We start from the raw sequence: 25,654 nt of genomic DNA, 5'->3' as shown, positions 1-25,654 counted from the left end.
ATATCTTATTGTCATTTCTAATACTGCACCACATTCTCTGCGTAACGACATTACATGCATCTAAGAATTTGAGCTTAAATACCCTTGTTGTTAAGGTGGTTCCCAAATGCTCCCTGTGATACAGGCAAGCAGACTGTAAGCTAGCAAGTATGAAGAGTTGCAAGTTTCAGCTGGCCAGGAACAACTCATGCCAGGCAATGACAGATCTGTGTGGATGAGAACATCTGCTGCTGCTGAGGATACCAGGAATACTTGGACCAAATCTATCCTATAAAAGGTTCGCAGATATATGCTAACAGCTTACGCCAAACTTACTAGCGCAAGCATGGTTTATTCTGGTGGAAGCACTCCTATGCCACCATAACTTACACTAAATAAATTAAATCACGGCAACAGAATTGTATCTACATTAGGGCAATTGCCAGGATACAAACTGCTAGAAAGAAGCACAGGCTTCTGGTAGATTTGCTACAGAAGAGAAAATCAAGAGCTAACCTGGCTCGAACTTAACTTCTCTGGGACGCACAATAAGCATCACTTTGAGTCAAACCACTCTCTGTCCTATGGCATTTTCTTCCTGAAGAATCCTCCTGTTCTCAGGCTCAGGAACACACCACAAGATGTTAGAGATACGCAGAAAGACTTCCCTGTTTTGCAAATGACAGGATTTGCTCCAGGGGCAGAGGGATTAGATAAAACTTCACATATTGTGCAGTTCTGTAGGAAACCTCACAACTACCTCAAACCTCACAGAACTCGGAGAGCTACAAGCAAGTTGGTATTAGGCAGTTGAGGCAAGACCTCAAGAATCAAATTACCACAAAAATTTAAAGTCCTACTGCTTCCACAGACTGAAAATGTATTCATGAAAGAGGCACTTATTTTCTTCTGTACATGCAGAAGCTAGCTTATGGACAAGAAAGCCAGATGCGACCCGCGACACCAGTAACACTTCTGTGCTTCCGCATCCCTGTCCTCTCTCCGCTGAAGCTCCCATTTTTTAGGTGCATGGATAATTCAGTTGCCAAATAACTAGAGGAAAGCCTCATCAGTATAATTTACAAGTGTCCTACTCATAACCAGTCAGCCAAACAGCTTCCATGCAAAACTAAAAACAGGTAACGCTCCTCTCTCTGAGGCTTCACAAATCCTTCAGCACACACCAACTCTGCTCACACCCAACCACCCCCTGAGCCCATGCCTTCTTACTTTCCTACTCACACCCTAAACTAAGCACTCATGCAAACCCTACAGATTCTGAACTCGTCCACCGACTTGCCCAGAGCCACAAAACATAACAACACAGCCAGATACAGAAAACACCATGGCAGCTTATACTTCCACTGCTTCACTGCTGAGTACATTTGACATATCCACTCACGTTTCTTCCAAGTTTCACTTCTGAATTTAGTTACTGGATTTTTCTGAGGTTTGTACTGGAATTTTTCAAGTGAAAGCACCCAAAATCAATTGGCAGTTGGAGACTGTAACAGCCTATGGTACCAGAGCATGCCTTGGAATCATCTACCCTTAAAATACAAGGACTTAAAAGTCTTGCATCTCCTGCAATAACTCTTTATATCAAAACCTAGACCAACTGTTTTATTTAAAGGTCAACACTCAAAATAAATGGGATTTGAGCAGGCTGGAGATAAAATTCATCTCCAAAAAGAGCCACTGAAACATTACTTTTGGCTGGAAACATCATCCTCCAACACTAGTAACCTACCTGACCAATTCTACCCCATGTGGAGACCAGATGGACTAAGAGATAGATCCTGGAGCCATAAAAAGAAGAGAGACAGGCAGCAAGTAAAAATTAGGCTCTGCAAAGGCAGGTAATACAGATCTGCTTCTTAATGTGCCATGCAAGAGCTAGGTAAACATATCTTTGATACTATACATCTTGCAAGCCTGAGGAGAAGATGAGTAAGCTTAAAAACTAAATAAAAAACCCACTTAACTATACTTATATTTTAATGCATGTAACCTACTTTCACACATAGTTAGTAAATTTCTTCATGGGATGTGACCCTGAACAATTCCAAGTTTAAAAAACCCACAACTCTAATGACTACAAGCTTTGTTGCTACTGTAGTTATGTCTGGGGCTCTTACTCCTCACACACGCTTAAGTCATGTTTCCCCAGTCCCTTTTTCAGAGATGAACAAAATGCAGTACTTAAAGATTAAAATCTTTGAACATGTACTTCTCCATGGAATAATTTACAGTATGTTTTAATTAAGCAGTCTTTTTCCACAGTAAAACCCAGCATACTTTCTGTAAACACTGCAGGAAAGATACTGAGGTGCTGGAGCAGGTGCAGAGAAGGGCACCAAAGCTGGTGAAGGGTCTGGAGAGTAAGTCTTACCAGGAATGGCTGAGGGAACTGGAGGAGCTTAGTCTGGAGAAGAGAAGGCTCAGAGGGGGTGTTATGGCACTCCACAACTACCTGAAAGGAGGTTGTAGTGAGGTGAGGGTCTCTTTTTCCAAGTTACAAGGGATATCACAAGAGGTAACAGCCTCAAGCTGTGCCAGGATAGGTTTAGACTGGATATTAGGAAATTTTTTTTCATGGAGAAGTGCTCAGGCATTGGAACAGGCTTCCTGGGCAAATCAACATCCCTTGGAAGGGTTCACAAACTGTGTAGATGAGGCACCCAGTGATACGGTTTAGTGGTGGTCTTGGTAGTCCTGGGGCAGCGGTTGGACCTGATGAACTTAAAGCTCTTTTCCAATCTAGATGATTCTATGATTCTAAACTCATCTTTCTGTTACAGCAGAACAGTAGGTTTTCCAAGAATATGGCTTTTTTTACCTACAGCAACCCTTCTGAACCTTAATTTCAGATATAACATACAATCATCTAAAATAAGATGACCAACAACCTAAGAAGCATTCAGGCATTTTGAAGAGTACTGGATCAATGGTTCATTCCAATTTCATGTCTTCCATTTGTCTTTCACTACAGTTTACAAAACTTCTTAAGACAAGCAGTGAAAAAAAAAGTTATTGGTAGTACACAGGCTCTGTGAATTTTGAAAATTCTTGCTGATCTTCCTTTTCTGTGAATTTTATTTCATTTTACACTCAGCTCTAGCTGGGTAGGTAGACTGACTAGCTTAAACCGCTGCACAGAACTGCTGCTCTGTCCACAGTCAGCACCCATGTAAAATTTAGTCACCAACTTAATATTCTATTTATTTTTAGTTTATTCCTGTACTTGAGAAAGTCAAAAGTTGTACTGCAGCACCCAAAATACTGCATTCCCTAACAGCAGATGCCAATGTGACACTGAAGTAGGCTCCATCTTATTCTGAGAGTAGCAGACAGACTCCCCATCCCCACCTTGAGCTAATATGCAAATCTTATGACAACTTCAGAGGAAGCAACAGCTGGAAAGAAAGTCCAGCCATTACCAAAAGTCTGCTACAGACTTATGATAATCCTGTGTTTAAATGATACCAAAAGGTCTTCTCCTACTTTACAGACTTAAAATTAATGTCTTCATTACCTGCAAATTATGGGACTTAAAAATAAAAACCACCTGTACGTTTTGTTCACGCTTCCTGACATGCAGCTATGTGCTATGAAGATCTTATGGTGGGTATATCCTGACTTGGTGTCAGGGTGTATAACCACCGAGTATGACAGAGAAGTTCAAGCTGCTGTTGACAGCTGCAGCAGGACCTTTCATTAACTGGGTTTCACTGAAAACACAGGCCAGGATAAGATGTTTGCCAGGCCACCCTGGAAACCGTGACTGTGCTAATACAGCTCACTGTCAATCGGCTTGGTTTGGCTGCACACACTTCTTGCCAGGAGTCACCGGCTCTCCCGGCTCTGGCACATTTGGTAGCTTCCAAGTCCTGTTCTGGATACTGTGAGGGCACAAGGGAACAGGAGATGGGGAGAAAAAGCAATCTCTTAAATTTAGAATCTGATGTACTTCAGAACCCACCACCACCCGGAGCTCTGTCGTGCTTAGCGCTACCAAAGAGAAGACAAACGAGGCTGAGGAGCAGGCGAGGGAAGCTCTTGCAGCAGGCACACCGCGCACAGGCACCGGCCCCGCAAAGTTCCTTGTTGCTGGGTCGGTTGTTTACACCAGGCACTTGGCAGCATTTAACTTGTTCAGGGCGGTTTTACCCGGTAGTTAAACACGCCGCCTCTCGCACCTGCACGAAGCCACAGTTCAATGAGCAGGCGGCTCCTCCAGGGACACTCGGGCCAGGGGAGAGCTCTGCCGGGCGGACACGACCGGGCCGCCGCTGCCACCGGGGCGCTCAAGCAAACTCCGGGCACCTCAGGCCCGCTCCGCCCGGCCCGCCGCCGGCCTGCCCCGGCTCCTGCGCCCTCAGACGAAGCCGAGCCTGCTCCTTACATAACCGGCCGCCCCCCGGAGCGCGGCCTCCCGCCGACTCACCGCCCGGGCAGGGCGCGGGCCCGGCTGCAGCCCTCCTCCCCGAGCCGTACCTGATGTAGGGGCTGGCGGCCGCCAGGATGTTCTTCTGCACCGGGATCTCCTCCCCCTCCAGCACCAGGTGCGCGTCGCAGAAGCGGCTCTCTTCGCGGAAGGAGCTGAGGGCCCGCAGCAGCCTCGCCGGGTGCTGGGGGTCTGACACGGCGCTCGGCCCAGACATGTTACCGAGGGAAGCCGTGCCTCGCCGGGCCGGCCACCTCAATCACTGCCCTCACACCATGGCTTCCAGCCCGCCGCTGACATCATCTCCCTGCGCCGCCCCGCCGGCCTACCTCTGCGGGGCGGGGAGAGGCGAAGCGAGGCGAGGCGGAGGCGGTCTCGGATGCCCGGGGCGGGGTGACGAGATGGCGGGGGCAGGGGACGGGCGGGCTACGGCCCTAGGGCCCGCCGGCCTGCCCGGCAGACAGACAGACCAACTGACTAACAGGCCGTCCCGTGGCCTGATCGACTGACGGACAGGTTTAAAATGTGTCTGAACCCGCCTTATTTATGTCTTTCCCCCCCTTCCTGAGGTGAACATGACAGGCGTTAGCTTGAGAAGGTGAGAATTAAATACAGTGAGACCCGTTGGGACAGCGCCGCTTTCCCCAGCTGCCCGCTGGAAACAGACTCGTCCGGCAAAATGAGGATACTCAGGTCGGTGCACAGGGGTTTAGGCCATATAGTTAACGTGCTTAATTGCACATTAAAAGACGACTTGATTCCACCTGCTGCTGCTTTCTTCAGCAGCATCCAGTGTTCAAGTAACGACACCATTTACACTGCGTGGAAGTGTTTAAAAAACTGACTTTTACAAGGAGAGCAAATGGCTCTGCAGCCTCTGCTCCCACAGTCAAGAGCAGAAATGAGTTTCTCAAGTTACGAAATACCCCAAAGGCCATCACACGTTCTGTTTCTCCATTGGGAGAATAAGATTTTCAGGGGTCCTGACCTAGCAAAGCTATGGTGGGTCACATGTGTTTATTATTTGGATTTCTTTAACTCAGTGATGTAAAAATGCCTATCTTTGTAATGTGGAAAACTTTATTGTATAAATCATCCTAATCTAATCCAATGGTATCTCCAAGTGACTGATCCACTAGGAAAAAGAATAAAAGGCATCTGGAAATGTCCCCATGGGGAAAATAAATGAATGACTTCACAAAGGCAATGTTGTCCTTCCCAAGCGAGACACAAGGGTGTTTTGTTCTCCGAACGGAGATCTCAGCTGGGACATGTGCATGTGCAGATGAAACAGCTGAAGCACTGCACCAAGTCCTGCCCAAAGGGAGTGTGAATAGCCCTGTTTAAACCTGTGTTTACAGCTCAACCCTTGCCCAGGCGCCTTCTGACTGGAGAGGGGTCATTGAGAGCATACCATGCTCTGGGTTTGTTGTGCAGCTTTGAACAGGGGTTTTAGAAACAGCAGACAATGCATTTCACATCCTGATATGATGGAAGGTCTAAAATTAATCTGCATGAAACACCAGCAACTTTTTGCATCACTTCTTGTTATAACGTACCCATTTAAAAATATTAGAAGGTCACTTCTTCTGGCTTGGGTATAATTATGCAGGATGCCAAGTGTAGAATGAGGAAGAGGACAACAAATCCAGAGGATGCATCCTCAGCTCTCTTTGAGGGTAATGAAAGCCAGAGAGCACTCTGCCTCTTGACTGCGGGTGAAAGATGTGTTTTGCTTGTTATTAATACTTGGGTAATTGCATACTCAAAGGAACAGTGGTTTAAATTATTGCGAAAGATGTCATTGAGTGGCCTGGTTATTTAAAAAGAAAAACACTGGTTTGTTTCTGTGCCTCCTGCATGGCTTGTAACGTAGGAAAACATAGCTGTATTTCTGGTTTTTAACTCGTCCTAGTAAACAGGGCTCCTGCTTCCTCCTGCTGCCTATGTGGGGCAATGGGACAAGGTGTAACAGATAATATCCACTTCAAGGGAACAAATTAATTATTATGCTTTGTTATTTGTTGTATTTAATGAAATACGCTGATAAAAAAAAAAAAAAAGACAAACCAAAGCATTCTACCAACCAAAGGGCCATTTGTAACATCCTTGAAGTAATTATATGTATGCATACCCATGGCCTGATTCTCTTGCTCAACTATGTTTTTTTTCCTTTAACAGAGCTATGTATCCTTACTGTCTTTATTTGTAGTCACTAAATTTAGATTTTGTTTTTAGACCATTACAGTAATTTCTCAAGTTCAGCTGATTTATGACTTAAATTGGTGCAAAAGAAGAATAAAACCTATCAGTCCCTCAAGATTTCATTCACAGTGAAGGGTGTTGGGGAAGCAAATCAAATTACAAGCTCACTGCCATGTGCCAAATTACCAAAAAAAACCACAACAAACCCCCAAAAGAAATTTGACAAAGCCTATATGCATTTCCCCTTGCTACTGTCAGCCCATAAATGGTAGTGTATTACCCTATTCAGGGTAAATGTTTCATCAGATTACGATTGCTACTGCTAAAAACATTGTAGAACAAATCTGTGATTAGCCATATGTTTTTTATCCATATTGTCCCTCCCACAGGAGGATACAGGGATTGGCAAATCCAGATTTACATCACTGTTTTTCTCTTCAGGTTGACTACAGACTTGATGCTAATCAAATCCTGTGTAATACTCACCAAGGTGCTTGTTCTGCTCACAGGCAAGGTGCACAACAAAATGACCACGCACTAGCTGTATAACATGCACAGTTTATTAAACAAGCACACTAAAGCAAATAAGCATACTAAAGCAAAAAAAGCACATTAATGCGAATCAGGTATGTATCTGTGAATAACTACAATAAAGCAAATCATATATATATATATATGTAAGTAGAGCACAGAGGAAAATTAGCAGTGCATCAGATCATTACTGCATAGACAGAACAGAGATCAAGAAGAAATACATTACCAATCACAACTAATTATCATCCAGGCCCATCTTCAAGCTGGGAAGCCCCACTCCAGCCAATGCCAGGACTCTCAGGGACTGGGAAGTTCCTATGTGGTACATCCACCTATATATAGGTGAGGTTCTGGATTTGGCTACAAGAGGGTTCCACTTTTATACCCTTAGAAAAATAACCGGGTTTATGCCAGATCTGTAATTGTTTACTCATGGGGCCGTGCAGTTTCTTCTGATCTCACTGGTGGCTGCTCTGAGAGCACTGACCAGGTGCCGCAGCATGGCCAAGTATGAAGGTCATAGGACAGATGCACCTTTATGTTTTCCTGCCTCTTTCCGATGAACAGGAAACATAAACATGTAGACTCTACTGAATACACTTTGGCAAAAACCATATTTTGGTATGTCTCTCAGTCATGAAGGGGAATCAACTCTCAGCGTGGTTCCCATTCATTACAGGAATACAGCATACTGTTTTTAAAAATCCTATCCAAGACAAGTTCTTATAATTTATTTTCTGTGGTTTGCAGTATGCATGAATATAAGCAACACATTTGCTTTCTTGGGCTGAAGAGAATAAATCTGATTTGTTTTTATGATGAATATTGCCATCATGTGATCATCTAGAATTAGCTCATCAGATACCAAGTAACTCCTGTATCCAAACTCATGATCATCTGAAAGCATAACACTATGAATTCTACACAAGAAATTCTGGAGACAAACTCTTAAAAGGAAATCTATAGTAACTGTTAGCCTTTTGATTCATTACACCTTATAATGCCAGAAGTATTTGTGGAGACTTGTTAAATCCAAACTTTTTTGAATTAGAAAAAACAGCCCCACAGCTGGTGTCCTTGCCAACATGAGAAGTCAGTTTTCTATTCCAGTGCTTGTTCCGTATTACAAGAATAAAACTCAGTTTCTCCTTCAGAAGGTAAAGTTCTCTTAAATAGAAGGATTAATATGCCTTGATAACACTGAAGATAACTATTTATGCAGACACACCTTACTGAAATTGTCTTATTTCCATTTCATGGAATGTATAAACATCTGAATGTCCAAAACTGCATATTTTAACTGTACAGCTGACCACAGTGAACTCTTGTTAAATGAAAAATAGCCTGTATATTCTTTAGAACTTCAAACTGCAGAGGCTCAAGCAGAGAAAAGGAGGTACATTTGTTGCAGAGCAAACAAGAACTGTGGATGATGTTGGTTCAGTTCCTGCTCTGCTGTAAACATCTTACATAATGACAAACCAGTCACCAAAGCCCAGATTCCCATGTGATGAGGAGATAGTAAATGACACTAGTTTCATCCTGTTTTCTACCTGTGTAAAACACTGTGAGCAGCAGAGATGTGATGAGAGTGTGTATAAAAAGAGAGGTACTTGAGTAGTATGTTGATGCATACAGACCAGATGAACACCTAAAATGCATGGATGTACACCTGATTTTCTCCATCAGTAAAAATGCCTCTCACAGTAAAGGTAGCTGCAACAGGAAAATACAATTCAAATTTAAAAAGCTCTCATTTGAAGAAAAATCAACGTCCCAAATCAGAAAACAAAAATACGTTCGGGGGTTAGGAAATGCCATTCCTGTAACAAAAGTCAGTCATGGTATACTTGGCATTTGCACTCTGTTGAGATGTGCTTTTTAATTGTGACTATGAATGAGAGTTGTGTACTTTTATTAGGAAGCATCTTACAGGCTATGATAAATCCATGTCTGAATATGGATGCTTCTAAGCACACAATAAAGCAAATGCTTGGCTATATGAACAATAGCATGTTGTTTCAGCTACTGTGTAGTTCAGATGAGGTTTAAATTGGGTCTTTCACTCTTGTACCTAAACAATTTGTTGCATGTGTGTATCTGAGTTCTGCTCTCATTTATATATGTACTGTTATTAACAGAGACTAGTAGCAATACTAATAAGTACTGCATTTCTGTTTACCTTTCACACAATGTAATCATCTAGCTACATGAAATACCATGTCAGATATTATCCTCAAGGAAAACTTATTTAAATATGAAGTGTTTAAGTTTTAATAGCACTAAAGTATAATTGAATGCTACATACACACATATATTCTATTTCTACTTACTCATTTTTGTCAACATAAAAGGGAAAAACAGAGATTAATTTATTAGCAAAGCCGGGGGGGGGGGGGGGGGGGTTAGGTTCTAAATTAGAAAGTTGTAGCACCTCAGTTTAATACTTTGGTTATGGTGGACTTTAGGAAATCAAGCACCAAGAGAATGCATTGCCATGAGTTATTAATATCATAGCAGATAGTGAGGTTTTAAGGCAGGAGACAACTTTCATTGTGAGCTGCAGTTTTGAAACAGTCAATGAAAGTTACGTGAGCTGCAGACACATGTGACTCATGGTATGCATCACCCTATAAATACAGTACTTTATTTGCTCAGAAAGCTATATTCTACTCAAATAAATCATTTGTTGTTACCTTTGTCTCCTATTCTGTGCCTCACAAGTTGTATATAACATTAGCATTTCAGGCTGATCATTCTTCTTTTGGACTAGTTATGTACCATTTGTGCATATAATTATTTGTAATACAAGTTATCTCTTACGACATATTATATATAGTTATTTAAGAGTTTATATTTAGTCGTTTCTTCTCCTAAGACAGACTGGTTCCTGGAAAATATTATCCCCCATTCCATATAAGGTTGTCTAAGCTTGTGTGATAGGGCAAGTAGCATTTTACTCAGTTTCAGTCTTAGAATCTTTCTCTGGTATAAACATTCCGTGCAGGTCCAGATGCAGTTCTACATCTATTATGGCTCGGCCCAATTCTTTGAACGTTTTAGCATCCAAGACAAGTAGGAAGGGTGCTTTCTTTGGATCAGACACCACAATACAGGTCAGAACAATACCTGTGACATACAAATGAAGAATTAGAAGCCCATAACAGTTACATCAAGCAGAAAAACAGTTCTTGTTTCCTAAGAATCTTCGGACACAAACTGAAAGTCTACTAAAAGAACTACCGAATGCTTCCCTTCTTTCCTGGTGTGCCTGCTGTTCATTGGGAAGGAAAAGCAAACAAACACTGAATTGTATGCCTGTCAGTTATGGGACTCATCCTTCTAACTATTTCACATTTGCCTTTGCAAGGAGTCACTTGAGAACAGAACTGGATCAAGATTTCAGGGATACTTGTAGTGCCACTTTATGTTCTCATCTGTAACAATACTGACTTCCCACAGCTTCAGCAATTCCAAACTATTGATAACTCCAGCTCCAAGGCTCTCTGAAAAGTCCTAAGCATTGGTTTTATTTTTTTATGTTTATCCTGGGACATTACACAAGCTGATTTTAGTCTAATATTGCTTTGGGTTTCTTTTCTCTGTGGGAGTAAAATGGCTGGTGCTAATTTTAACCTCACAATGCAAGCAACAACCCAGATTCCTCGACTAAGAACAATGAAACTTGTGAGATTTAATGCAAAACTCATGTAACCCCATCTTTCAGAATGTTGTCATCATTTTACCATCATCCTCTTCTTTTGCATCAGGGTTGGGAACAAAAACGGGCTCAGAAGGCCAGCAGTGGTCCTCTTCCCAGTGGAGCATTTCCTTTGTCTGAACATTGAATTTTGCGATCTAAATTGTTGTGACCAGAAAAGAAAAATGTCAGTGAGCCAGACAGTGGTTTATTCCAAAAGTACAATATGGAGGATTAGCGAAGAGCTAAAGAGCAACAAGGCATGTGCTGTAACAAGAGGGAAACACTTGAAAAACATTAAACTTTGGAGTTACATTTAGTGGCTGCAGAATCTAACAATGTTCTTTTAATTCCATTTCATTAGATTACAATTACACCTTTCATTTGTGGGCAAGAGCTTCAGTATAATTAATGCCCTCACTATAAAGAGGAAGAGTCCAGGGCCCAGACATTTAATTGACATGCACCAATCACTGCAATTCTGTAGTAATTCAGGAAACTGGATTTAAACCTTCTGGTTTATAATTCTGTGAATTATTTTCTTTTCATTGTGACATCAGTATTTCCCAAGTCTTTCTTACTGTTAGATAAAGTATATATGCCAGAACAAAGGCTGTTAATGGTGATGTGTAAAGATCAAACCAATGGGGCAAGAATTCCACACAGACACTGGTATTTACTGAAGATTTTCACCTCAGTACTAATGGGTTAGGGTTGTATGGGGTTATATGGCATTTTCAGTTCAATTCTGTTAGGGCCTTTTCTTTACTCACACAGATGCAGTTATATTCTTTTCCCTTTTGACCTTTTTAGTCAAAAGATACGTTTACACAAAAAATTAATCTATCCAAATTACTGGAGGAAGAATTTGGAAGAATTCTCCCTTCTAACCAAGATTACAGAAATTTTGCTATCAGACCTTACCTAAGGATTATGCATGCTTGTTGTGCCTCCGTTGTTCTTTATTGTGAAAAAACAAATGTGATATGAAAAAAAAACCTTCTAGCAGCATTTTTTATTACATTAGAGTCAAGCACGGATTATCTACATTGAAAATCACGAACTTGCAGATTTGTTTGAGCTACTCTCAGAATTACTGCAATAAATTTCCTTGCATCATGCAGAAATCCAGATTTATTTTGTAATCAGTTGTGGTAATTATATACAAGAACCAGCGGTGACCTCAGTTTGCACTGCCTTACAGTCACAGAATAAGAATTATTAAAGTCTGTCCAAATTATACAGGGTTTGTCCATACCTAACTGCAGTGTTTAGAAGCTTTAACTTGATGTTGAAAACAAGAGTTCAGTTTCTGGCCTCAGAGCCACACGCTTTGAATTAGCATGTATGAATGAGATGAGGCTGTTTTTTGGGCCAAACTGGGAAAGCATGGTCTACTTATAACTGCTTTAATTTGATTTGTTGTCTACAAATGCAGTTTCTGACTTTGTAAATGTTAATTATACCTTTGTAGGAACCGGACTCCATTTGACTTCCGTTGCATAGACATACTTGTATTTTTTGCCATTATAGTCATAGTTGATGCGAGGCAGCTCTATCCCTGGGTAAAATAAAGTTAAAGACTTAGGAACAAGTGAAGAAAAATTACTCAAGTATACATTTACATATGCTAATCTTCAGGATGTTATGCCCTGTGAAGAACTTTGACCATATGTTGAATAGATTTTGTACGCCTGAACTTCTAAAAAGCTGAAGATGGATATTAACATAACATAACAAAATTAAGCCAGGGTTGTTTGTTAGTTCAAAAATGGCAAATTTTTATTCTTAAGGATTCATTATAGTAGAATTTATGAGGATTTGGGGGGTTTGTTTGTTTAGGTTTTTTTCTTTTTTTCTTCAGAAATACATGAGACGTCAACATCTGAGATATAATTGGAGACTACCATTCTAAGGAATTACTTTCACTTTAGGTAAATATATATTCCTTATATATTCCTGTTATTATCCCCTGAAAAAAGTGTAAAATATCACTTTCAAAGGCAATCTTTATAAAATACAACGATAACTGAAGTTACTATTTACAACAGACGTATTTAATTAAAATTACTCTTGCAACAATTAGATTTGCAAGCCATATTAACAATTGTAAGATCAGAGTTGGGATCCTGTGTTAGTATTAAAATGATGTAACTTCAGGCATTTAAAGGATTTCACTCTTGGTAAATATATACATAAGAGGTTCAGGGTCATACATTACTGGATAGCCTCTTAGGAGGGAAGTAAAGAAGAAAAAGATTCTCAATTGCTACACTAAATGCATTAATTAAAAGTTTTGTTTCTTTTACCTTTGTAAAGATCTTACATATATAAAAAGCTGTTAGGTGTTATTAGAACGCATCTATGTGTGTTTAAAATAACATATTTGAGAATTGTATAATGGATATGTCTCACCTTCACACAGGGTTTCAGGCTGGCAATAGATGCTGCCATCTTTCTGTTTTACAGCAGTTGCAGTAGATGGAAGTTTGACTAAGTTAGAACCTACTTCAGCATCCTGAAAGAGACATATGCTGAGAAAGTAATATCTCTAAGAATATGCTTCTAATTTAGGTATTTCATCAGGTTTGATATTAATACAGACAATTTTGGGATTAAACAAAGAAGTTCCTTTATATGGTGTTTCTCTTATAGCATTAGATTCTGACTTCTTCATTAGAAATCTTGTTATATCCAAAGGATTTGAGTATATCACAGATTAATATATCACATTTTTAATAAAGCAAGCCTTTAAAAAAGTTTAGATAGACATGGCTATGCTCCAGAAGAACAATAACTTGATTTCATAGTTTGTGAATTTAATTAATGAAGATGTGTTTCAAGGAATTAGGCATCTAATTCCCATTAGAAGTCACCAAAGTTTGTTTGCACCTGCTATAAACTGAGTGCAAAAATAGGTGTAATGCACTCTCATTTTTAATACACTATTGCTGAATTCTGAAGATTGAAGGGTAGTTTGGACAGCTGGTGTGATCCAACACACCCTTTGTCATTGCTGTGTAACTGTTTTTGAGACATGAACAAAGCAGTAAGACTCTAGGATGTAGAGAGAAAAGTATTATCCCTTCCAAATGTATCAGGCTGAAACTTGCCCAAGTTGTTGGGCAGTATAAAATCGTCCCTGAAAACAATGATGTAAAATGATGTTTTAAATTAAACTGAAAGATAAAATCTTTCCTCTTCCTGATAAATCTCTCCCTTTAATGAAATCTTCTCATTTTAATAAAACAATTTCAGCAGTTGGGAGTGTGAGTATGTGTAGGCTTGAGTAAAGTAAAGTGGAACAAACAGATTGTGCAAAAACTCATGTGTACCCTTCCACTCAATGGCCAAGTTCATAAATCTGCTCATATTTGACAGCATTTACAAATAATATCACTGGTAAAGAAATGCTCAATAGCCCTGTTCTCCATAATGGATGGTATTTGAACCTACATCCATGTGACTGTAGGTCCAGCTGTTCATTGCCATTTCTCACAATACATACACAAAACAAAACTCCTGCATACTTTGTGTATACAGTATTTTTAAAGAATTAGAAATTTGCATGTAAGGGCCAGCAACTAATAATTCACATATTATTCACACTGATGTATTTTAGATACCTAGTCAAAGAAACAGATTAAAAAGACATTTTCTTTCTACCTTGTCGTACTGTAGAGGAACAACAAATCGTTTGCAGGTTGGCATGGAGGTAAGCTTGGTATTCTCTTCAAAGTCTTTACTTAGGTTTTTTAAGTAGAACATATCATATAAGCTGTTGTCTGTATAGGCAATAACATCAAATACAATGTGGCCATCCTCTTCATAAGCATTTACATGGTGAAAAAGCACCAAAGCATCCGCATAGAACTTGGTGGATACTTCTTTTTTAGTCCTCCTGTCTACAAAATGAAACCAAGTCTGAAAGAGAGGAAACGTTATTTTAAAATATTATCAAAGAGCAAATAGTTATTTAGAAAACTGTTTTCTAATGGTAGCCATCAACATTCTAATGTACTGTTTGTTTCTGCTGAAGCAAATGAAGAACTCAGGATTTGCTGCTGGGAGACAGGAGGTTCCAAGCTAAAGACCAAAAAATGCCAAAGTAATATGAGTGTGGAAAAGCTTTAATATTACTGTTGCAAATTACATTAGACTGGATCTCCTGTCAGATGCAATACATCTGATTATTATAATACTGTATAATAATGTATATTATCCACAATACATTATATATGTATGTATATACACATTATATATGTATTCATGCTGCACATCTTTTTGCACAAAAAAACCCCACAGTAGCATCCCAGACATGTAAGTTTGTTCCTGGCCCCCCCCATATCATAGAATCATAGAATACTTAGGGTTAGAAAGGACCTTAAGATCATCAAGTTCCAACCCCCCAGATACTGTATATTGTGGTTAGTATACAGTATTATAATGTCTATTATCCACAATACATATATAATGTATACATATACCATATTGTGAAAGGGATGCTAGTGTGGTTTCAAATTTCTCTGGTAGCACACAGTATTTTTAACAATGCCAAACTATCCTCTTTGTCAAGCACTTCAGCATCAGGTACTTATTTGTGAAGCTTCTGAAGATAGGAGAGAGTATTAAAAAAATACAGCTTCTAAAAAGATGTGCAACATGAAAGTCAAGGGTTGAAGAAAAATGAAGCATTACTGAAACTAATGAACCAGATGAAAACCAGAGCAGTGTGGAAGAGACTGGCCTGGCTGATTCTATTGCTCAGCATTAGGAAAAATACCTTCTCTTCGTTATTATAGACCAGGCAGGAAGCCCAGCTCACGCGTCGTATGTAAGCAGTTGCCAGTTTGACCATATCCAGTTTGAATGGCTGCTCTACGAAGACAATGTAATTTTCTGTGATTCCAAAGCTATGGTAGTAGCTTGGGTGGAGCAGAGAGCGAGAATGGATGGAGTATAGCACTTCCAGATGTTTGAAACAAGATTTCTTCTTTTCTCTTTCTGAATATAAATGATAAAAAATAAAATTATATTTCTTATAAATTCCAGTACCATCCTGTGATTGGATTTCTCCCATGTATGAAGTAGAGCAACACGTTATTCTGACTTTATTCCTACTAAGAAAGTGACGTGTTTACTCTTGCATACGGAACATAGGTGTTTGCATCTGAGTGAAGAAACGCAGTAATATCTCAATGCTGGATCCATTTAGACAGAGCTCCACTGCCTTAGTATTTGATTCCACTGTTTACTGTCTTCAGAAGTTCCAGCACAGAGGAGAAAGACTTCAATTAAATCAGCAGATCAAACGTCCCTATGTTTTTGAACTTCTAAGGAGATGTTCCTGTTTGGCCTATACTGAATTTGTTTGAGCCCCAGCTAGAAATGACAAACTTATCTTTCAGCTGTGGAAGGCCTCTTGGTTGTTCAACCAAGGGACAGACATCATAATAGCAGCTAATTTGAATAGGCAATATTAAAGAAGATTGTCTTGAAGAAAAAATAGCAAGCAATTTGCTCTGTGAACAAAGGACTATTTCAGCAAGGCCTAGCGTAGGCCAGGTTAGAGAGGAATTTACTCTCTATTAGGTATTGTTTGGTATTATGCTTCCCTATAATTGCAATATCAGCATTTTAAGAGCATTTTCGTTTATGAAGAAAATTAAAATTTACAAATTAAAATTATATGTACTGCCCTATAGTTAAAACTGGTTCTGTTCATTCTCTTTCTACACATCACAATACAGGGAATGCAAATTCTTCTAAAAGAGTTACTTCACTCTAGTAATATTCAAAGTCAAATTCTTCTGAATTTGTAATAGCACATGCGCAGACCAGCTAAGAAGTTCTCCATAAGTTAAAATTAACAAAATTAATGCTATTGGTTTCTATAAGAGCTGTATCACCACCCCCTAACGTCAGAAGAAAAGAAATTGCTAACAAGTTTATAGAAAATACTGATGAAAGAAGTATCTCACCTGGCACAGAGGGAGGAATCTTAAATATAACGTATTTTGTCTTCCCTTTATCAACTATTGAAGTACCCATGTTGAGAATATTTCCTGCACTGTCATAGTGTGGGTGAGAAGTTGCCAGATTTACTGCCATGTATTTGCTGTAGTCAACCTGGAAAATCATACAATAGGAGATATTAGAGATGCGTAAGAGAATTAAAATTGATCTAGGCTAACAGCATAAATCCACCAGCTTTTTATCACTGGCAGCCTTTATTGGTCCCCTATTTTCAAAAGATCTTGAAATTTCAACAAGCCAAATTACTTACGTATGTAATCAAATGATTTCCTGATTCAAGGCTAAAGCACGTTACAGAATCTGAATTACATTCATCTCTCCCTTGCAGCTATATAACACAACAGGAGGACTGGCTAAAGAAGTTACTCTGCAAATGCCCATTTAATCCTGAAAGCAGTTTATTTAATTGGGCTGTAAGTCCAGCAATCTTCTGGATCAAAAGGTTTCTATTTGATTTAAAGTTCAGAAATTGTACTCTTAGAGTACTGTGTGCTAGAAAAAACTCATTGTATCTTTCAAGATTTCACTTTAATAATTAAGTAATATCTTGCATAACATATTTGACAAGTAGTCATATAACTGACCTACTGAATTGCTACTTATGTAAATCATTTGATAACTACAGAGGAATGGAAATCATCCAAAGTAACCATGTCATCCTGGTATTATTCCTGCAACCTTGCTAGATTACGTTCAAGTAAAAACCCAGTTTTTCCCAAACTACCTGGGATTTCATTTTGAACTCATGAGTTCTTAAAACAACTGGTATCTTCCCTCTTCCACTTTATCATGAATTCAGAAGTAAGAGAATGTTAGAAGAAGTGGGGCTTTTCAGGTTAACATGTGTCCTGCACATGTTTAATGGACCCTTATGAGCCCCATGAAACTTTATTCATTATCAGACAAGGAACTAGAATGACAGACAAACATTTATACCTTCTCTAATGTCTCCAGAGTCTGTGGATTAATTTTCCTGATGAAGTTAGTCTCACCGGTAGCATAAAAATCATCCCCAGTTTTCATAATATTGATGAGGCAGTTGTCTGTGAACTCAGGAATGGTGTGAGACAAATAGGAGAATGCCCTGTACAGAGGGAAAATTTGTGAAAATCTGGTCAAACAGCTTCTATCCAGAAGCTGGGGGGTTTTTGGTGTATGCCTTCATAAAATAGATGGATTCATATAATCCCTGATGGAATATTTTAGCTCCTGGTGCTATCCTTTACAATTATGATTTCAAATAAGATTCAACTTCACATACGGGCTTGACAGTTTTTCTTATTAATGTAGGATTTTATCACATTTACCTGAAGCCAAACCAGTGTTGCTTATATCCCTTTTGAACATAAAATACCAGCATTACCTGATTATAACTGAAAGAATGAAAGCATTTTATCTCAGGGTAGCAAGGCCATCAGAGGTACTTGGGCCAGGAAGGAAGGATGGGTAAGCTACTTGCATTTATTAGGGAATACCCATGCCAATTCTACAAGACAGGGGATAGGTAACATAATGGCTTACACCTTGCCTCTCATGTACACATACAAAGCTATCGTACTTCCTAACAGTATGAAAGCAGCTACTGCAGTAATTGCCAGTGGTTCTGATTTTGAATGTGGGATTAGTTCGGGCCTATTGATGTAGTCCTTCAAACCACTGCACCTGACTCAAGAAAGAATTGTAGTTTTTCATCACTTTTTTTTTTTTTTTGTAAACATGGTTTTTAATCAAAAAGTTTTCTGATTTTATTTAAATTATTGATGCTTTTCATCTTTTAGTTAAATGAAATTTGCATAAATGCGTTCGCCATCGCTTAATCTTTTCCTTTCTTACTGCTTCTCTTCTTACAGATTATCATTTTTATAAACTTCAAAACACTTGAAAAAGATTTTTTTTCAAAACTACAACAAAATATTTGCAATAGTGAATAAAACACCCAATATTGCTGCTAAAATAAATATAAATATTTGCCTTAGAATAACCCACAGAGAGTACAATGCTTGGATCTATCTCTTTCAATATTTAGCAATTGTAAACTTAGAAAACAAATTTTGTGTTTGTAAATACGAGTCCAGGGCAAAGAGAAAGACATCTGTGCTGGAGAAAGAAGTAGACAGGAGAGTTTTGCTGAAAAACAAAACACTGCTTACTTGGCAAATATGTTTTTGCATGGATCTGGATAAGCCATAGTTCCAAACTCAGACACCACAATTCGGTTTGCTTCTATATTGCTGTTGTACGTGTCACTTCGGAGATACTTGCTTCTGTAGTAAACTTCACCTGACAAAGGCCAAACAGGTTTCGATCACATTTAATGCAGAGTTCTTTCGAAAATTAGCACAGGTGAAGTCAGAGAAAGAGTTTCTCAAGCAGCTGTCCTTTAGCTAAGAAACGTTTGCAGTGAAGCCAGCAATGCCCCTAACTCCCTCATTTGGAAGGCTCTCTCAGCTCTCTGAGGAGGCCAGGGCTGCTGTTGTGGCAGCTGAGATTGCTAGCAGTTTGGCTATAGCCCTCGACTTGTAACACATTTGGACAATACTGGACGACTGGGGAGAGGAAAGAAGGGATTTGGATAAACTATTCCAGTAAACTAAGTCTGTGTCAAAATGATTATTTACACATTAATGTGTGTGTGGTGGTAAATCTCCTGTATTGACAAAATTAAGTTATGAGAAAGTAACAAATTATGTGAAGGAATCAATATCCATCCTAAACAGTTTAATGGTACACTAGAATTGAACTAACTGAGCTCTCTTTGCTTTAGGTAAGTAATATAAAATGTACTGGTCATTTCTTTATAGGTTATTTTGTTAAAGATGTAGAGCTGACCATGCAAGGAGATCCTGCAGTTGCATTAAATGCCTCCAGTCACACAAACTAAAAAGGTAAACCCTGGAACAGAGGATGAAAGGAGTAAAACCCTGCTCTTCTACAGATACATAATTTTTGCACGAAGAATCTAGGTGCAAAAAATCCTGCCCCACATTTTAAAACAGCTGAATGTGTATGAAGTGCTTTAGCTGAAAACAAAATACGAGGTTGGTTTGGATAGAGGAGCTGCCTGTTTTCTCTCCACAAATATGACAAGTAGGAGGACTGCTTGCAGGGGTGTCAAGTACACATAAGCGAGGTTTGGTATGTTAAGTGACACAGTGGCCCAGTTTCTTTCCTGGCTGCTGTTATAGCTGCAGCCAAACCCCAAAGGAGTAATGTTAGGCTTCTTTGAAACTAGGCTGTTCATCCACAAGAGAAAAACCTTTGGGTATTACAGTTCCTGTACCTGTTGATCCAGCTGGAAACTTGTAAGCTCTGGGTGGAAGGCACAGGCTGCCCTGCAGTGACCAGCTCAGAGATCAGGCTGTCCTGCAGTGCAGACAATTTTGAGCTTTGGCACTCCAGAAGAAAGGAAAAACATAAAAAAGGGGGAAATCGCTTTGCAGAGATGTTCCTGCTGCTGTGGAGAGTGAGGTGTGAGTACATGTTTGGAAAGACCTTCCCCAAGGTAGCTACCACCTCACCACACATGCCACACTGCAGATGAAACATACAATCTGATCACACTAATCAAATTGGGAATTAGCAACACACCGCACCAAAATGTAGGTTTTTAAGGGTTTGGGGTTTTTTTAATCTGATGTACAAGAACTTACCATTTTTGAATGTAAAACTATGCAGCAGAGCCATGCCATCAAACCAGTGGTTATACTTAGTGTCCCCGATTGTGTGCATCCCCGGGCCATTTCGGAGAAGTATCCCTTGCAACCATGTGGGCAACTGACCTATAAACAAAAAGGAGATACCATCATCCATTGATTTAGGTGAGGAGCATGTTAGAGGACAATTTTCCCAACAGCATAAGCTTCATATAGGCAGCTACACTATGGATGTGTCAAGATTTGTAATAGCTTATAGTTATGTCGGAGTTTGGGTTTACTAAAATGTGATCTGCTCAAAAATGTGGCACTAGTAATATTCTGCATGAATATTGCTGTATGAGATCACTATAAGAAGATGAAATTGCTGGAATAATTTGCTAAATAACAGGAAGTAAATAAGATCAGACCTTCCTTTCCTGCAATCAGATTTTAAAGTGATGTATTTAAACCTTTGTCCTCAAGCCAGGAAAAGCTAGAGCCTGTCAGAAATAAACACATTTTATAGGTTATATGACTTGCACCCGCCTTCAGTTCGTCAATTTAAACTTCAGGCTAAATGAATTCCAGTGAAAATTTCAGTAATAAAATTACAAAGCATAATGTAGTGTCATTTGGGGAGTGCTTTTGTGACACTAGTCATAATGTTGGTGTTTTGAACACAAATAAAGGGTAGGGATATTATAATGAAAATACGTAAGTACTGTTGAGGTTTGAATAAGAGATGTTCCTCTCAAAACCCTGCAAGAAATACATTGCCTACCATTTGACACACAGAATAACAGCAATCAAAGAATTTCATTAAAGAGCTGAACAAAGCATATCAGATTGATACTCTTCACTTGCTTCTTTGTGTGTATGCCTCCTCAGGGAACACTGAAGATCACAGGCTATTTATCCACACAATGCCTGTGCTGAACAGTGTCTCTGCATAAAATGTTGTTCCAAACTTTTAATACCCCTTATCATTTAATCCCATGTTGAACATATTGACACACTTTGTAATTAATAGAATCATAGAATCATAGAATAGTTAGAGTTGGAAAGGACCCTAAGATCATCAAGTTCCAACCCCCCTGCCATGGGCAGGGACACCTTGCTCTAAACCATATCACCCAAGGCCTTGTCCAACCTGGCCTTGAACACTGCCAGGGATGGAGCATTCACAACCTCCCTGGGCAACCTATTCCAGTGCCTCACCACCCTCACAGGAAAGAATTTCCTCCTTATATCCAATCTAAACTTCCCCTGTTTAAGTTTTAACCCATTTAACCCACTGTAGTGATTGTCCTATCACTACAGTCCCTAGAGTCCCTCCCCAGCATCCCTATAGGCCCCCTTCAGATACTAGAAGACTCCTATGAGGTCTCCACGCAGCCTTCTCTTCTCCAGGCTGAACAGCCCCAACTTTCTCAGCCGATCTTCATACAGGAGGTGCTCCAGTCCCCTGATCATCCTCGTGGCCTCCTCTGGACTTGTTCCAACAGTTCCATGTCCTTTTTATGTTGAGGACACCAGAACTGCACACAATACTCCAGGTGAGGTCTCATGAGAGCAGAATAAAGGGGCAGGATCACCTCCTTTGACCTGCTGGTCACGCTCCTTTTGATGCAGCCCAGGATACGGTTGGCTTTCTGGACTGCAAGCGCACACTGAAGCCGGCTCATGTTCATAGAAATGTCCTCCTATGGAAATGCTCAATTTTGTTAAAGCTGATGCAGTTGCAGAGGAGTAACAATTGTTTTGCTCCAAGATTTTCCAAGATCCTAGAAGGACTTTGGCCACTTTCTAAGAGAATATTTCCTTTTTTGACCATTTTAGGTAAGGGAAAGAGAATCATGTGCCATATCTTTAAACAAATTACATTAGGGACACAAGTTAAAAACATCCGCCTGCAAAGGAAGGATATGGAGTAAATGTCAGCTTTACATAAAATATAGTCTCAGTCAGACTAGCTAACTGCATGCCACAGTACTCACACAACTTGATTACTGTTACGGTTCTGGAATGTGGGAGGAAGATAAAATATTGTTGACATAATGGATGGACTATCATTATTATTGTTATTGTTACTATTATTATTACATATTGAAAGAGCCTTGAAAACCTAACCTTTCTTTCCTAATACAAGAAGTTCCAATGTAATAATCATAGGGGCTTTTTCATAAGATGAATAAGATTTAATCTTTAATACAGATAACTGCACGAAACTTGAGTAGCTAAAAACAGTTGATGAGAAGACAGTGAGGAGTTAGCAGCAGAAAAAATCCTTCAGAGAGAATAGGATGGTGATCTTAAAGAAAGTATATATTCAAAACTGATACATCATTTTTGCTTAGCTGACTAGTGAATATTGATTGCTGAACAAATTTAGTCTGCTTATGCCTAAAATAGAAGCATTTCTCTTCTTGTCACTTCCCTTCTTCCTGTTTTCTGTTATTTGGCAACAGGAGACTGTAGGCTTTTGTATTGTCAATACTATGGGCGACTGCAGTGTAGTGACTGTAGTCTTCTGTGCCCCCTACCCTCCTACCAATGCCATTAAGCCCTCTAAATCTCTGCAATGAGCATGGGCTGCAATGCTAACATTGAGTTGGGTTGACTGCACATGGTCTTGCTGCAACCAATCTCCGTTTCACTACGGTGAAAATGTAATACTTCTGCTTCATATGAGGTCTTGTGAGATTTCGATCCAGTCCAACTGTCTTTTGCTTTGGGGCCATCATTCAAGAAAAGCAGATATTTCTGCAATTCAGTGAACACCTTGCAGCTCCTAGGGCTAAAGATTTTGTTTAGAGATTATTCCTCTATGTCAGAATAATGGTGCTTATTAAGTACCAAAACAGGCAAAAATTATTTTTTTTTTCTGGAAGAAATAAACAGGGAAAAAGGGGATCTTCTTTTTAAGGCACTGAGGATTTGATGCAGCTTCTGAAACTTCTGGTGTAAGTCAGTGTAGTTTCTGGGACAATTCCAATATGAAAAGCACAGTGCAAAGGGTTAAGATTTTATATGAAAGTTCATCCTAGTGGGAATTAAGAACCTCTGTAAATCACACTGGCATCAATCAGCATCCTAAAGTCCTTAGATATCTTTAGAAATCTGGACTTTGTATCATTCTGCTTCAGATTTTCATCTAAAGTGGAAATAACTGTACTTTTCTATACCACATGAAGACACAGCAATGGCACTGTAAGATCTCCAAATATATGGACACTATTAACTATCATAGTAACAGTCTCATGGAGCCAAAATACTGGCAGGGCTCAGGGTTAGCAAAATATTTAAAAAGATCAAAGTTCTCTTTAGTTTTCATAATTGGGAAATAATTATTCCCATTACCAATGAAGGAATATTTACTGAAAAATGAAGGCTTTGTTCAAATAAACCACTGCATAATACAGATCAGGGCTGGTGATACGTAGTTTGTTTGCAAACAACTTTGAATGTTTCAGTAATAAGTTTTTATTTTGAGGAACAAAAATGTCATAAAACCACTGCAAACTGTGGCAAAGCACTTTGAAACAAAGTCTTTTCCAATTCAGCTACCAAACTGAACAAGTCCTGCAGCACGTTGTACTCAGGAAGTGACTTTGATACTAGATGTCTGCCTTTCTCAGGACTGTGTATTACAAACAGCGCAGCATGTGTTTACTAAATAGGGGTTCTCACCAACAAACCTCTCCTGTAAATGTAGCAAAAACCTCTTCTGTAAAGTACAAAATAGCAGTGAGAATAATAGATTGATCAAGGGTTTACCCCCAGACAGCCTTTTAAAACTGCTTCAGTAAAAGATACTTTGCACAGATTGACTTCTGAACCCTCTTTTCAATGGTAGACCATTGCCTCCGTTACTGCTGCTTTCCTATTTAGCAATACGACTGCTGAAGAGTCCCAGTTTTAGTGACTGTCTCCAGGAGGCAGGGAAGAGTGTGAGCAGGCACAGAGAGGGTAGGGAAGGGTTACAGCAAGGAGAAACCGAAAGCCAGAGCAGAGCCATGGGGGAGGGAGCGTCTGTCACCAGATTAAACCCCGAGACTTGTCCCTCACCAGCAACTCCAGTGAATCCTGTTCAGACTCCCTTGAAAAGTACACAGAAATGTGAAATGAGGAAAGTCCCGCAGCTGGAGCACAAATATTATCCGAGATCAGTACTTTACACAAAACTCACTTTTCTCACTTCTGCAGTTTCCGTTTTCCAGTGTTGTGTTGGGTAAACAATGTCGAAAACACCAACATAACCGCACGTATTAGAACGGGTTTTCTTTCACTTACCTTGCACCTTAGCTTTTATGGGCTCTGGATGTTCTTCTTTATTCCTACCAAATATGATCTCCATCTCTCATGCAACGAATGCGTTGTGGGTGCTGTGCTCAGCTGCTCCTGCAGCCCTGGAGCTCCCCTCCTGTCTGGGCTTAGACCAGAGCTTGCCTCTTACGTATAAGGATAAGGTCAAACTGCAAAGAGAGCTAGTGGCTCGTGGCTTATAGATCGACAATTTATACTAGCTGATCTTTAGTCCCTAGCACATACACTAGAATTTTGCCCATTCTTATTACAGTGAACTCAGTGATTCAAAGGAGGAGCAAGAAAAACCTGTTTGCTCTCTAGGAATCTATGTGAAGCAGCCAGGCACAAGCAGGAATCAGGGAGAATTATTCTGGAGCATCACCTTCAGCATTTCAGGTACAAGTTTAGATGCCATGAAGAGGTGCTTGCTCCATTTGGCAGGTAGGGAGAGGAAAGGAGAAGAAATCTCTGCCCACTCTACTGAATTCGGCTTTTTGGGAAGTGACAAACATTTCAGAGCAGGGTGTCATCCTTTTCCTTCCATTCTGTGGAATTTAAATCAGGCTATAGTATTAAGTAACAAACTATCATTACTAACAGTCATGTGCTGTGTTTCTTTGTATACAAGCTGTTCCAGGGTGAACTGAGTGGCACATCTTTGAATTAAACGTCTTTTCACAAATACTATAACATATTCTCCCCTATGTGACCTGAAGCCACTCTGTGTAAGCATAGCAGGAACCATTAAAAGTAAGGGGGATTTTTAATTTCATGCTTTTGTTTCTAGATAAGGTACTTAACTGAGTTCAA

General features: G+C 39.7%; 2 protein-coding genes across 2 annotated transcripts in view; both read right to left on the bottom strand.

Moving 5' to 3' along the window:
- Positions 1-4,736, bottom strand: part of GAN (gigaxonin) — a 31,876-nt gene extending 27,140 nt beyond the window's left edge. Inside the window, exon 1 of the mRNA XM_061372790.1 lies at positions 4,477-4,736. Within this exon, the coding sequence (XP_061228774.1) occupies positions 4,477-4,643 (167 nt within the window). The 5' untranslated portion in view covers positions 4,644-4,736. The remainder of the gene's footprint in view (positions 1-4,476) is intronic.
- A 3,138-nt stretch (positions 4,737-7,874) lies between these two features.
- BCO1 (beta-carotene oxygenase 1) lies at positions 7,875-25,308 on the bottom strand. Its single transcript, XM_061372789.1, has 11 exons — positions 24,830-25,308; positions 20,552-20,680; positions 19,052-19,181; positions 17,838-17,985; positions 16,847-16,994; positions 15,649-15,869; positions 14,532-14,789; positions 13,281-13,383; positions 12,332-12,426; positions 10,912-11,023; positions 7,875-10,294 (listed from the first exon to the last, which is right to left on the bottom strand). The coding sequence occupies exons 1-11, from the start codon at positions 24,891-24,893 to the stop codon at positions 10,122-10,124; spliced, it is 1,581 nt and encodes a 526-aa protein (XP_061228773.1). The 5' UTR covers positions 24,894-25,308; the 3' UTR covers positions 7,875-10,121.
- Between the last annotated feature and the right edge of the window lie 346 nt (positions 25,309-25,654).

The sequence above is a fragment of the Neopsephotus bourkii genome, unplaced genomic scaffold (genome assembly GCF_033783945.1).
Source record: "Neopsephotus bourkii isolate Nb327-2 ecotype Australia unplaced genomic scaffold, CSIRO-AGI_Nbou_v1 NB_1616, whole genome shotgun sequence".
In the NCBI taxonomy this organism is placed as follows: domain Eukaryota; kingdom Metazoa; phylum Chordata; class Aves; order Psittaciformes; family Psittacidae; genus Neopsephotus; species Neopsephotus bourkii.
This window is presented reverse-complemented; position numbering and strand designations above follow the sequence as displayed.